This window comes from Pelophylax lessonae, assembly GCF_965119305.1.
Source record: "Pelophylax lessonae genome assembly, chromosome: 1".
Lineage (NCBI taxonomy): Eukaryota > Metazoa > Chordata > Amphibia > Anura > Ranidae > Pelophylax > Pelophylax lessonae.
In genome coordinates, this window is record NC_138768.1 from 894,448,466 (window position 1) to 894,462,449 (window position 13,984).

Below are 13,984 nucleotides of genomic sequence, written 5' to 3' on the forward strand. Positions count from 1 at the left end.
TTCTGAAACTTCACACTTTGGCTCCGGCCTACTGCTCCTGCCCTACCTCTACCACCCCTGCGGAAGGGCCTGCCTCTTCCTCTGCCTATGATTTTTTAAAATACCCTTTGACAAAAGTCTCTAGAGAAGCGCAGTATATGTGGAAGAAAGTATATAACACCCCGCTTCAATCTGTGGTATTGGGGGGGCCACAGGTTTATCACACCAGTTCTACAAAAAATTGGCCAGTAACTGTTGTCACTGTGTGTAGCAGAGTTAACGCAGCAAAAGAGGCAATATTTTTGCAGGACACAAATACGCTGTTATAAAAGTATACTGTTAGATAACACCCAACCTAATCTGTGGTTTTGGGGTGCCACTGGTCTATCACACCAGTTCTACAAAAAATTGGCCAGTAACTGTTGGCACTGTGTGTAGCAGAGTTAACGCAACAAAAGAGGCAAAATTCTTGCAGGACACAATTACACCTATAAAAGTATACTGTTAAATAACACCCCACTTCAATCTGTGGTATTGGGGGGGCACTGGTTTATCACACCAGTTATACAAAAAATTGGCCAGGAAGTTTGGTACTGTGTGTAGCAGAGGTAACGCAGCAAAAGAGGCAACATTTCTGCAGGACACAAATACACTGTTATAAAAGTATATTGTTAGATAACACCCCACTTCAATCTGTGGTATTGGGGGGCCACTTGTCTATTACACCAGTTATAATACTTATTAAAAGTGCTTTTGTCACTCTTTGTAGTTGTAGTATTGCTGCAGAACCTCTCACCACACCAGTCACAATGCTGCACAATACAAATCCACTATAATATGCTTTCTACATTAGAAAGTATATTATAAGAGTATTACACCCCTATATAGTGCACTGCACACCAAAGAATATTACACATATACCAGTCCTTAAAAGGACTTTTTTGGACCCATTACCTAGCAATTTGTGTCACTAAAAGTCTGTCCCTGCTCCACACAGCAACCTCTCCCTACACTGACAAAATACAGAGTGTAAATAGCAGCCAGCTCAGGTCTATTTATAAGGTAGGGGGTATTTCCATGTGCTGAAATGTCTCAATTGGCTGTCACGTTCCACCTGATGGCTGTGTCATGGGTCAAAGTTCTTCCCAATGTAAAATAATATGGCAACCGCTAACATCCCCATATGTTTGCATATTCGGCGAATCGCAAATAAGCAAAGTTCGCCACTAACCAATCGCTGGGCAAACTGCAAGGCCATCTCTACTGGTCAACTTGCCATGTGTAGGAATGTACAGAGCGGGTCACCTCGCCCTGTGTAGGAATGTACAGAACTGGTCACCTCATCCTGTGTAGGAGTGTACAGAACTGGTCACCTCACCCTGTGTAGGAGTGTACAGAACGGGTCACCTCGCCCTGTGTAGGAGTGTACAGAACTGGTCACCTCGCCCTGTGTAGGAATGTACAGAACTGGTCACCTCGCCCTGTGTAGGAGTGTACAGAACTGGTCACCTCGCCCTGTGTAGGAGTGTACAGAACTGGTCACCTCACCCTGTGTAGGAGTGTACAGAACGGGTCACCTCGCCCTGTGTAGGAGTGTACAGAACTGGTTAATGAGTGTCAGAGACTTTCACTTTCATTTCTCTCTTCTGCTCTCAGCGATGGCGTCTGCTAATCTGAGGAAAGAGCTGGAATGTTCCGTCTGTCTGAACATTTATACAGATCCCGTAAACCTGAAATGTGGTCACAACTTCTGCCGGGACTGTATTGGTCGTGTGTTGGATACACAGGAGGGGTCTGGAGGTTATTCCTGTCCTGAATGCAGAGAAGAGTTCCAGGATCGGCCTGCACTGCAGAGGAACATAACACTGCGTAACATAGTGGAGAATTTCCTGTCCACCCATCCAGATCAGGAGGAGTCCGGGGTCTTCTGTACTTACTGTATTCACACTCCTGTACCTGCTGTGAAATCCTGTCTGCATTGTGAAGCTTCTCTGTGTGACAATCACCTGAGAGTCCACAGCAAGTCACCAGAACACGTCTTATGTGACCCCACCACTTCCCTGGAGAACAGGAAATGCTCCGTCCATAAGGAACTACTGAAGTATTACTGCACCGAGGACTCCACCTGTATCTGTGTGTCCTGTTGTATGATTGGAGATCACATCAGCCATAAGAAGGAATCATTGGATGAGGCCTCTGAGAAGAGGAAGAAGAAACTGAGGAATGTTCTGCAGAAACTGATGATAGAGAGAGAGGAGATGGAGAAAAGAGTGCAGAGTCTGCAGGAACGCAGGAGGAAAGTACAAGGAAAAGCAGATGATGAAACAGAGAGAGTCACTGCCCTGTTCAGAGACCTCAGGAGACGTCTGGAAGACCTGGAGAAGAGAGTCCTGAGGGATATCTCTGGGCAGGCAGAGCGGGTCTCCGGGGTAATCAATGATCTGGTCCAGGATCTGGAAATAAAGAAGGAGGAGCTGTCCAGGAAGATGGGGGACATTGAGGAGCTGTGTAACATGACGGATCCACTGACTGTCCTACAGGAATCAGACACAGGTGACTTGTGTGATACTGAGGATGGAGATGATGAGGACAGAGAGAGACATGATAAACTCCTCCATGATGGAGGGGATCTGGATGTGGGGGGGATCTCACACACATTACACACAGGTTTATCTGATATCATGTCTGGGGTAAATGTAGAGAAATGTACAGGCACACATGTCTATCCACATTCTACTACAAAGGGTAAAGGTCACATCAATGCTGAACCATCCAGGCCACGCCCCCAACCCTCCCCCACCATACAACACTCACACTGCCAGGCTGGAGGACCAAATATTGGGGCTGTACAGCAAACATCGGGGGTGTCGGGGGTTACAGACATATTACTGGATGTGAGGACAGCTGGTAATAATCTACATATATCAGATGACAGGAAAACTGCGACCTTCTCATTACATCAGAATCACCCAGAAACACCAGAGAGGTTTCAGTATCCTCAGGTGATGAGCAGTCAGAGATTCTCCTCAGGGAGACATTACTGGGAAGTGGATGTCGGGGGGTCATGGTTCTGGAGAGTCGGGGGGGCAGGGTACTGTAGAGTCGGGATGTGTTACCCCAGTATAGACAGGAGAGGAGATCAGTCACGGATTGGATATAATAAGAAGTCCTGGTGTTTGGAGAGGTGGGGGTGGGGTAATCAGTGCTCAGTGATACATGACAGTAAGGAGATCCCATTACCCGGCGGTGTCTCCAGTGGTAGAGTCAGGATAGATCTGGATTATGAGGCCGGGCGGATCTCCTTTTATGATCTGTGTGACCGGATCCGACACCTCCACACCTTCACCACCACCTTCACTGAGCCCCTCCATGCTGGGGTAGGTGTAGGGGGAGGGGTATACGGAGGTTGTATAAAGATATGTGGGGGGAATGAGAAGTGAGAGATCTGCCCAGAGACATCACAAGGGGGATTATCTGATTGGTGATTGGTGCAATACTCATCCAATAGGAGGAAGCAGTGGAGAGGAAACATGACTGATTTATGTATAAAGCTGCAGGTTCCGGGGCCGTCATCTTCATCCTAAACCTCACTTCACCACCTAGTGTGTCACTGACCAGGAACAAGCATGCAGGAGGGCAGATTCTTCAGCTTTCACTGGCTGCATGCTTGTTCTGGGTCAGTGACACACTACATAGTGTAGCCAGGATCAGGATGACGGCCCCAGGGTCTCCACCATCACAGTCTATCTATAGCAAAATATTTATTTGTTCTGTTTTGTATGGAGTGGGGAAAGTTTAGAACCTCTGTCAGGTTTTTACTGCTATCTGGGGCTCCATTACAAATCTTCCCTCACTTCCTGTCTTGGTGACAACATTTCACCTGACAGGAAGTGAGGGAAACTCTCCAACAGCAACACAGACAGATATAAAAATCCTTTCCTTCAGTAGAGTAAGGGAAGGATTAGAACCCCTGTCAGATCTTTATTTCTGTCTGTGTCCCTGGTGTAGATTTTCCTTCATTTCCTGTCTGATAAAAAGTTGTCACCAGGACAGGAAGTGAGGGGAAATCTTTCTAATGGAGCCCTGGATAGCATAGGTGCCAACATTTAAAAAAAAATTCCAGGCACACTTTGCAGCACAGCTATCAATTACCACACCCACTTCCCTGAAGCTCCGCCCACTCTGCTTAATTAATCTCCGCCTACTTTTCAGATTATAGAGTCTACTCAATATAGAGAGAATTACAGGAAATTAAAAAGGGAATTTCAAACTTAAGGCCACAGTATCAGAGTTGGAATAATTCTCCCATTCAGCTGCACTGCTTCTGCATAACATTTATGGGCAGCCTGATTAACCACTTAAGCCCCAGCCCTATTTCGGACACTTTTTGTTAAAACCAGTATTTTTTCCTAGAAAACTACTTAGAACCCCCAAACATTATATATATTTTTTTAGCAAAGACTCTGGAGAATAAAATGTCGGTCATTGCAAAATTTTTTGTCACGCGGTATTTGCGCAGCAGTCTTTAAAACGCCATTTTTTTGGAAAAAAATAGAAAAATCACATTTCACTGCATTTAAAAAAAATACTAAGCAGTAGAGTTAGCCCATTTTTTTTGTATATTGTGAAAGATGATGTCACGCCGAGTAAATAGATACCCAACATGTTACGGTTTAAAATTGTGCCCCCCCGTGGGATGGCGACAAACTACGGTCAATAGAGATCTCAATAGGCGGTAATTTATTTACCGGTTACCAGTTTAGAGTGTAGCTCTTTTTTTTTTTGATTATTGCCCACGCTCTGGCGATCGCGGCGATACCTCACATGTGTGGTTTGAACAGCGATTTCATTTGCGGCTCAACTTCCGTATACGTTTTTTTTTTGTGCGCGAGCTAACGGTGACGGGGGCAGCTAAATTTTTTTTTTTTTTCCTATTTATTTTTTCTTTTTTTTAACTTTATTACAGGTTTTAAAAAAAAATAAAAATCTGATCACTTTTATTGCTGTCACAAGCAATGTAAACATCCCTTGTGACACCAATATGTAGTGACAGGTACTCTCTATGGAGGGATCGAGGGTCTAAAAGACCCCAAACCCCTCCACTACACTTCCCTGTATGAAAAACGCCGAAAACTGCATTTTTGCATACAGCCGTTTTTCAAATCTGCCGCCTTTTGCAACACAGTAACCCGGAAGTGACGTCATGGACGCCTACTCCGGGTTACGTCATCGGAGACCGGATCGATGCCGTTTCCGGCATTCATCGGGACTCCATCCAGCCGGCAGACATGCCGGCTGGGTGCTCGGGGCTCCCGGTGGGATGGGAGGCCCGAGCAAAGCCACGGAAGGCGGCGGGAGGGGGGGGGACGTCCCCTCCCGCTTACCTGGGTAACGATCGAGCGGGTACATCAGTATGCGGTAAGTGGTTAACAGGCGCTTCCAGGGACAATATAAATTACCTGGGACAGGCTCCTATTTGCAGGGACTGTCCCAGGAAAAAAGGGACAGTTGGCAAGTATGAGATAGCAGTAAAAACCTGACAGGGGTTCTAGTCCTCCCCCACTCCATCCAAATCTAGAACAATAGGATTTGTCTAGACACACACTTTATTATCCACAATGAGAATTCCTACATTTCTGTCCTCACAGGTTCCTTTACATGACCAATCCATGGATCTGTGATTGCTCCTCCCCCTCCCTGTGATTGGCTGTGATGAGTGTCACTATGAATACAGCCAGTGCTAGTCTTGTTCCTATTGGTTATGATGTAGAGGGGGGCGGGGATTGTGGTGTGGGTGTGGTAGTGTGGACAGGTGACGGGGGGTATACAGTCTCAGGAAGTGGAAATCCTCGGCTCTGTATACGGGAATATTGATCAGTGATTGGATATAGATAGAATGATGGGAGGGATTGGACGATGACTACAATCACCATTATCCCCTTCAGTCCCGTCACCTCTATGATCCTTATGGAGCCGAGCGATTGTTACATTTCCTCTATTCCCTATTCTTCTGATAAAGAGAAATAATTATTCATTACAATTATTATAAAATATAATAAATATTACCAATAATTACTAATAATTATAGAAATGATGATGTGATTTACTAATGATGAGATGAGATGACTAAGTGCTTATATGCTAATGTGAGGTTCTTTATATAATAACAGATTCTCTGTTTAGCCACTTGCCGTCCAACCGCCATCATTTTACTGCAGCAGGTCGGCTCTGTCCCAGGAAACGCCATACCTGTACGTCACTTCGCGGGACCGCTAGTGGGGGGCACACGCACTAATTGGCCACAAGGGGAGCCAATCAGCAGGTCCGGCAATGGCTCCCTGTGTAGACAGAATGGCGGTCTGCCATTATAAACACACACCGCTGTTCTGTCAGTGATGAACACAGGGATCCTCTTATTTAGGAGCGCAGATCTCTGTGTTCATGGAGAAAGCCCATACCCCACACAGTTAGAAAACACTCCCTAGGGACACATTTAACCCTTTGATCACCTCTGGTGTTAACCCCTTCCCTGCCTGTGTCAGTACAGTGACAGTGCATATTTTTAGCACTGATTACTATAGTAATGTCACTGGACCCCCCAAAAGTGTCAAAAATGTCAGTTAGGGGTCCGATCTGTCTGCCGCAATGTCGCAGTACTGCAAAAAATTGCTGATCGCCACCATTACTAGTAAAAAATAAATAAATAAAAATTACATAAATCTTTCCCCTACTTTGTAGACGTGATAACTTTTGTGCAAACCAATCAATATACACTTATTGGGATTTTTTTTTTACCAAAAATATGTAACAGAATACAAATTGGCCTAAAATGATGAAAACATTTGATTTTTTTATATTTTTTCTTATTGGGAATGTTATATATCAGAAAGTAAAAATTATTTTTTTTTTTTTTAGAATTGTTGCTCTTTTTTTGTTTTATAGCACAAAAAAATAAAAACCGCACAGGTGATCAAATACCACCAAAAATACCAAAAATATTAAAAATACCACTATAAATATCAAAAATACCACCAAAAGAAATCTCTATTTGTGGCAAAAAAAGGAGATCAATTGTATTTGGGTACAGTGTCGCACGACCGCGCAATTGTCAGTTAAAGTAATGCAGTGCCGAATCACAAAAAATGGCCTGGTCATTAAGGGGGGTAAAACCTTCCGGTCCAGAAGTGTCTAGAATGACTTTACAGAAAGATGTTATTAGAAGAAATTGTTGTTCTCCGGATCCTTGGAAGGTCTTGTTGGGGAACATAGAGACAGTTGGTCTCCTTCTTCTACAATGAGGGATTTGGGAGTCTGGAGGTGGGACAAGCTGATAAGGTGTTCAGAGATAACAGAAATGAATGTCTCTTGTAATGAATGATGTGCTGCTTGTACAAATTCTTCACTGAATGATTCCATCTGTAAAATGTTGATGTTTGGGACGGTCCTCCATGACAACTGTCCAGGATTGGGGGGTAAAAGCCTCCCGTTTGATGAAGAGGTCAGATCCTTGGTCCACCTGCCATGTCTAAGGATCTCCGCACACCTTCATCTCTCTACTTTCTAATCTTTACTTTTACTTTGTAACTCTTCTCTTCTAAATAAACTTCCAGAAACTTCACCGGGATCAGAGGTTGTCATTTCCTCATCACATTCCACAAGAACTTTGTAATCCCGATGGAACACATCCATCATTTTATTGGGACACACAAGGCTTCCTATGGTCAGGATTGTCCTACAATGTAACATTTTCCTATATATAAGACACAAACACATCACAGAATGGAACAAATATCTCTCCTTTGCTTGGTATGAGCAGTGTTCATGTTACTGGAGATAAGAGATTGATATATTTTCCTATGATCTGTGAAACCCCCCCCCCCCCTCCGTGTTCCAATACACCCCCAAATACATCCTCCAATACATCCCCCCAATACATCCCCCCAATACATCCCCCAATACATCCCCCAATGCATTCCCCAATACATCCCCCAATGCATCCCCCAATACACCCCCAATATACCCCCGATACACCCCTCCAATACATCCCCCAATAAACCCCCAGAGCCCAGACAAAGAGGTATAAAATATATGCAAAGAAGATGACCAGCCCCAGAGTTATGTAATAAGCCCCTCCCACTGGGGGAGGAGGAATGTACACTGCTCTGTCCAATGCAGAAGCACCAATTGAATTGCCTGTAGTTCCAACACATTGATGGGCAATAACTTTTCCTATGGAGACCACGTCCCTTGTACTGAAAAATTATACACCCCCCCCCCCCATCCAGAAACTCTCTCATCTGTGTAAACAAGTTGGCCCCCAATATACCTAATCCACGGAAGAGACTAGTCACATTTCCGGATCAGACTGGTTTCTTCTATCTTCCTTTGAGTTGTCCTTGCGGGATACAATATGTTGGCTGCACTACAAGGAAATTAGGGATCAGAATAAGCCAACATATAAGTAACAGAAAAGGTTTCCCTGAACACAGCGTATCAAACCATTTTACTCTTTACCAAAATAAGGATCCCAGTGTGTTGACGTTTTGCAGGATCAATAAAATGAAAGGACACCGGAGGGGAAGTAACATGAAACAAAGTGGATTTTCGAGGTAAATACTTTGAGTCCTGATGGCCTGAATTTGTTTTATTTCTCATTACTAATTTAATATTGTCTTTTGTCTAAAATTTTATATTTAAAAATGTTATTATTGAGGTTATTACGGGTTTCTTTTACCCCTATATTGCACTAGGTTGATCTAATCAAATTTGAGCGTTTTTTTTTTCTTTGTTACATAGTTACATAGTTAGTGAGGTTGAAAAAAGACAACAGTCCATCCAGTTCAACCTATGATGTGTGTGTGTTTGCTTTTAACCGTATTTGTTAATAATATATCATTTTCAAGTTTTTTGTGAAAATCTTTTGTATTTTTATATTTTTTTTAAAGTATATTTTTACCACTAGATGTCACTCAACCCCTCTTTTTGGATGTAAGAAGCCATAGCATGTGAGATACATCTGTGTCTATATGGCCATTGGTGAATGTTTTTCTGAGGATCAGGTCGTTTTTTCATTTGACCACTAGATGTCTCCCTTTTGTAACATCTATGGGGAACGTCTGTTATAATTATTATTATTTATTTCATATAAAAACAGGAAAATGAAGGAAGTCAAAATTAGTTTATTGATCATATTAATGTTTTAGGTATTAATATTGAGTTTTATATTTAGGATGGCTTCGGATTTGATTGGATTGGATTGTGTACGGGAGCATCTCATAAAATTAGAATATCATCAAAAAGATACCGTATTTATCGGTGTATAATACGCACCTCAATTTTGAGAGAGAAGTTTCAGGAAAAATCTTAAAATTTGAAATAAAAAACTGAACTTTTTTTTTAAAAAATAAAATGCAGCCTCAACAATGCCCATGAATGCAGCCTCACCAATGCCCATGAATGCAGCCTCAACAATCCCCATGAATGCAGCCTCACCAATGCAGTGCCCATGAATGCAGCATCAACAATGCCCATGAATGCAGCCTCAACAATGCCCATGAATGCAGCCTCAACAATAACCATGAATGCAGCCTCAACAATGACCATGAATGCAGCCTCAACAATGCCCATGAATGCAGCCTCACCAATGCAGTGCCCATGAATGCAGTCTCAACAGTGCCCATGAATGCAGCCTCAACAATGCCCATGAATGGAGCCTCAACAATGCCCATGAATGCAGACTCAACAATGCCCAAGAAGGCAGCCTTAACAATGCCCATGAATGCAGCTTCGCCAGTGCAGTCTTCATCAATGCAGCCTCACCAGTACCCATTACACAGGGGAGATTACGCAGAGCGGGCTCTTACCCAACAGTCTCTGTCATCTGAAGTTCCGCCTCCTGGACCGGCCCCTATGATAGATGTCACACATCCCAGCATTGGGCCAGTGTGCCATCTATCATAGGAGGCGGGACTTCATATGACAGTAATCCAGCGACTCTCACCCTTCCTTCCCCTTGCCCCCACCCCCTGCCTGGCGCCCTCCCGCGATTGCCTTTTTTTTTTTTTTTAATATCGGCGTATAACACGCACACAAGTTTTGCACTCAATTTTCAGGAGGAAAAAGCGCGTGTTATACGCCGATAAATACGGTAATTTATTTCAGTAATTCAATTGAAAAAGATAACCTCCTATATTTTATATAGATGTTACACAGAGTGAGAGATTTCACACATTTCTTTCTTGTAATATTGATGAATATGGCTTCCAGCGAGTGACGCCCCAAAAAATCTCAGTATATAAAAAAAATGGATTTTTAACCACTTTTAACCACTTGACGACTGCCGCACGACTATTTACTGCGGCAGTCAGCCGCCCCTGGGCAAAGCGACGTAGACCTACGTCGCTCGCCCACGAGCCTGTAGGGGTCGAGCGCGCGCCGGCGGGCTCCCGCCCCTGCTCGTTTCCTGCCTTCCCCGCGCGTGTGACCGGTGGCTCCGATGTCCGCCGGCCACTGGCGATCTCCCTGAGGAGAGGGAGAAAGGAAGACGGCTGATGTAAACACAGAGACTATGCAATCCTAGTATGTGGGATCGTTTGTCTCTGTGATGATCTAACAAGCCACGCCCCCTGACAGTTAGAAACAGCTGACTGCAGAAGTGATGTCATGCGATGGTTAACTTTCCGTGTGTTTTTTCTTTTCTGAGCATGCCCAGTCTTGCTAATCTGCTGTTTGTCAGCCGAATTCTGTACTGACTGGCGAACAATCGGCCGTTCTGGTGACAGCCAACAAATATTTTAAAGTCTGCACGACAGATTCTGTTCTGCCGAAAATGCGCTGTCGGCTGTCGGAAGCATCATACTAACAAGCCTACAATCGGCTGATCGGTCGGTGGCCGAATATTTACGGCCGACAATCGGTAGGTGTGTACGGGGCTTTAGTGTCACACGTCATCATTAGTTAAAACAACGAAATAAACCTTAAAGACCATAAAAAGGAACATCACTTTCCTTATCTCATTAGATGCCTTCAGGGACTCTCCCTGACTCAGGCACTAGTCATCGATCGTACAGCAACATACAGCAGTCCAATGGACCTAACCTAGCCTATAAGTAGTCTATCCATGACTAATTCTATCGCACTCAGGCCTGGAGTATCCATCCATGGACCCCATAGCTTATCACATTTATGGGGTCATCCCCTATGCTGATATATGTATTTCTCTAATCTAAGGGTTTCTCCCATACATGGTGACCATTCTTTGTGGGAAGGGGAGTCAGGACCCCTTCAGGCTCTAGCAACCACCTCACGCATGGAAGCTTGTAATTCAAAGTTGTCCAAAATGCCCAGAAGGCGGGGTTTAGGGTCTGGTGGTAGAGAGGTCTGGAACACTGAATTTATGGGGTTCAATACCCCCACCCAATAAAGATGAAATTTCGGGCACCTCCAGGTTAGATAAATCAGATCACCATGACCTCTTTAACACTTGCCACAGGTAGGGGAGTCTAAGATACCCATCTTATGCAGCCTGGCCGGGGTAAAGTGGGCCCTCAGGAGTATGTACTCTTTGTGACACATTGAGGGAGCATTGGGGGGACTTCCTACAGAGATCTTCCCATTGATCATCAATGAACGAACCAACATCTCTCATCCATCACTCGTGCATCTTCGAGGGAAATGAACTCAGAAAATCAGATAGCAGCATTGCGTAGCATCTGGATATAAATCCCTTGGTGTAGGCAGTTTCCGCCATCATATTGAACACAGGGGTTGGGGACTGTTTCCATTCTGTCCCTGAGCCCTGAAGAAGAGTGGCCCAAAATCCCTCCTGAGATGTGTGCAAACCTGGTCACCAACTACAGGAAACGTCTGACCTCTGTGCTTCCAACTACAAGAAACGTCTGACCTCTGTGCTTCCAACAAGGGTTTCTCCACCAACTACTAAGGGATCAAATACTTATTTTACTCACTGAACTGCACCTCCATTTATAACATTTGTATCATGTGTTTTTCTGGATTTTTGGTTGATATTCTGTCTCTATCATATAAAATACACCGATGATAAAAATGATACACCCGCCATTTCTTTGTAATCTGCAGGGATCAAATCATTATTTCCCCCTCTGTATAAAGGAGCCGCTCTCCACACATATGTACATTCATTTATTCTACTTTACACTCCTGACTTGTTTCTTCATTTATTACCTATTTTCTATACTCTGAGTATTTTTACACCCGTCATTCTCGCCCGGGTGTGGGACTTATTTTTTAGATCTGTTGAAACTCTCTTCCAAGAAATGGGAAGTCTGTCAACTATTATTTGCTGGGCAATTCCGCAGACCATCTCTTGAACCCTAGAACTCTACACATGTGAATATATAAAAGCCCCATGTGTGAGATCTGCTGAATAGAATCTTCCAAAACTTCAACTGCAAATCAAAGATCTCAAAGCAAATTCTCACCTGGACCTCAGTGACTGTTCAAGCTTTTCTAACCAGACGCTTTACACAACCCGTAAAACTCCGACAGACTCCAATGGCTGATACTGCCGGCTGCATGGCAACCCCTGTCAAAGCACAAGATACCCTAAAAAGTAACTCCACTTTTGTTGAGAAAAAGCCCCCCTCCCCCATGTGATCTCTGTACATTGCAAGAATTGTAACAAACTTTGTTGCGATTCCTATCATTTGTTATTGTGAAGAAATAGCTGTTTATTTCTCAGTGTCCATGTGCTCAGTGAATGAGAAAAGGAGTGACTTTATAAAAATCAATCAGCTGCTGCACCTTCAGGGCTCTAATGGAGAGAGGGTGGGTCAGAGGGAGGAGGGGAGAGAGGGGGGGGTGTCAGGGACTCAATACCCTGTGAAGGCGCACTGGCGTCGCTAACCGGCGAACACCTATGCGCATGCGCTGAGGCTACCTTGGTAGAGTTCGAGGCTACCTTTGTAGAGTTTGAGGCTACCTCGGTAGAGTTCGAGGCTACCTCGGTAGAGTTCGAGGCTACCTCAATGTAGTTCAAGGCTACCAAATTGGCACCAAAACAGCCTATTTAACCACTTGCCGTCTGAGTACCGTAGTACTACTGCGGCAAAGTGGCTCGTTATCGTCTGAAGACGTAGTACTACGTCGTCAGACACTCCACTTTCTCGGCAGCGCGCCGCCGGAGGCTCGCTCCCGCTGTATTCAGTCACAGCGGGAGTCGGGCCAGGGGAGGAGCGGCGGCGATCGCCGCTGCTCTTCCCCGATCGTCGGGGATCTAGTGTGGAGATCCGCCTGCTTGTGTAAACACAAGCGGGTGGATCTCCCAAGTGACAGGCAAAGTCAGATTGCAGGGTTCAGCATAGCTCAACCCTGGATCTGTCCTTGTGTCACATAGTCACCTCCCCCCACACACGTCAGTAAGCACCAGGCATACATTAACCCCTCCCTCTCCAATAAAATTAACCCCTTCCCTGCCAGTGTCATTTTTACAGTAACAGTGCATATATATAGCACTGATTACTGCAGTAATGTCACTGGTACCCCTAAAAGTGTCAAAAATGTCAGCCAAGGGTCCGATCTGTTCGTCGCAATGTCGCAGTCCCGCAAAAAAAATCGCAGATCGCCGCCATTACGCGTTAAAAAAAAAAAAACACCAAAAATGACAGAAATCTTTCCCTTTGTTAGTAAACGCAATAACTTTTGCGCAAACCAATCAAAATATGCTTATTGTGAATTTTTTTACCAAACATAGGTAGCAGAAAACAAATTGGCCAAAAATTTAAAAAAATTTAGATTTTTACATTTTTTGGGGGGGAATTTCATATAAAAAATGTGAAAAATATTGTTGTTTTTTCAAAATTTACGCTCTTTTTTTGTTTATAGCGCAAAAAGTAAAAATCTCACAGGTGATCAAATACCACCAAAAGAAAGCTCTGTTTGTGGGAAAAAAAGGACGTAAATTTTGTTTGGGTATGGCGTCGCACGACCGCGCAATTGTCAGTTAAATTCGCACAGCGCCGAATCGCAA

At 44.2% G+C, this 13,984-nt stretch overlaps 1 protein-coding gene across 1 annotated transcript; it reads left to right on the top strand.

Annotated features, from left to right (window-relative positions):
* Positions 1 to 1,439: 1,439 nt before the first annotated feature.
* LOC309566458 (E3 ubiquitin/ISG15 ligase TRIM25-like) lies at positions 1,440 to 4,060 on the top strand. The gene is made up of 2 exons (XM_082271606.1): positions 1,440 to 3,772; positions 3,939 to 4,060. Exon 1 carries the CDS (start codon positions 1,590 to 1,592, stop codon positions 3,417 to 3,419), a length of 1,830 nt encoding a protein of 609 aa, XP_082127732.1. The 5' UTR covers positions 1,440 to 1,589; the 3' UTR covers positions 3,420 to 3,772; positions 3,939 to 4,060.
* Positions 4,061 to 13,984: the final 9,924 nt, after the last annotated feature.

Excerpts from the sequence above, each read along its gene's own strand:
- LOC309566458 (XM_082271606.1), top strand. The coding sequence starts at position 1,590 with ATGAGTGTCAGAGACTTTCACTTTCATTTCTCTCTTCTGCTCTCAGCG.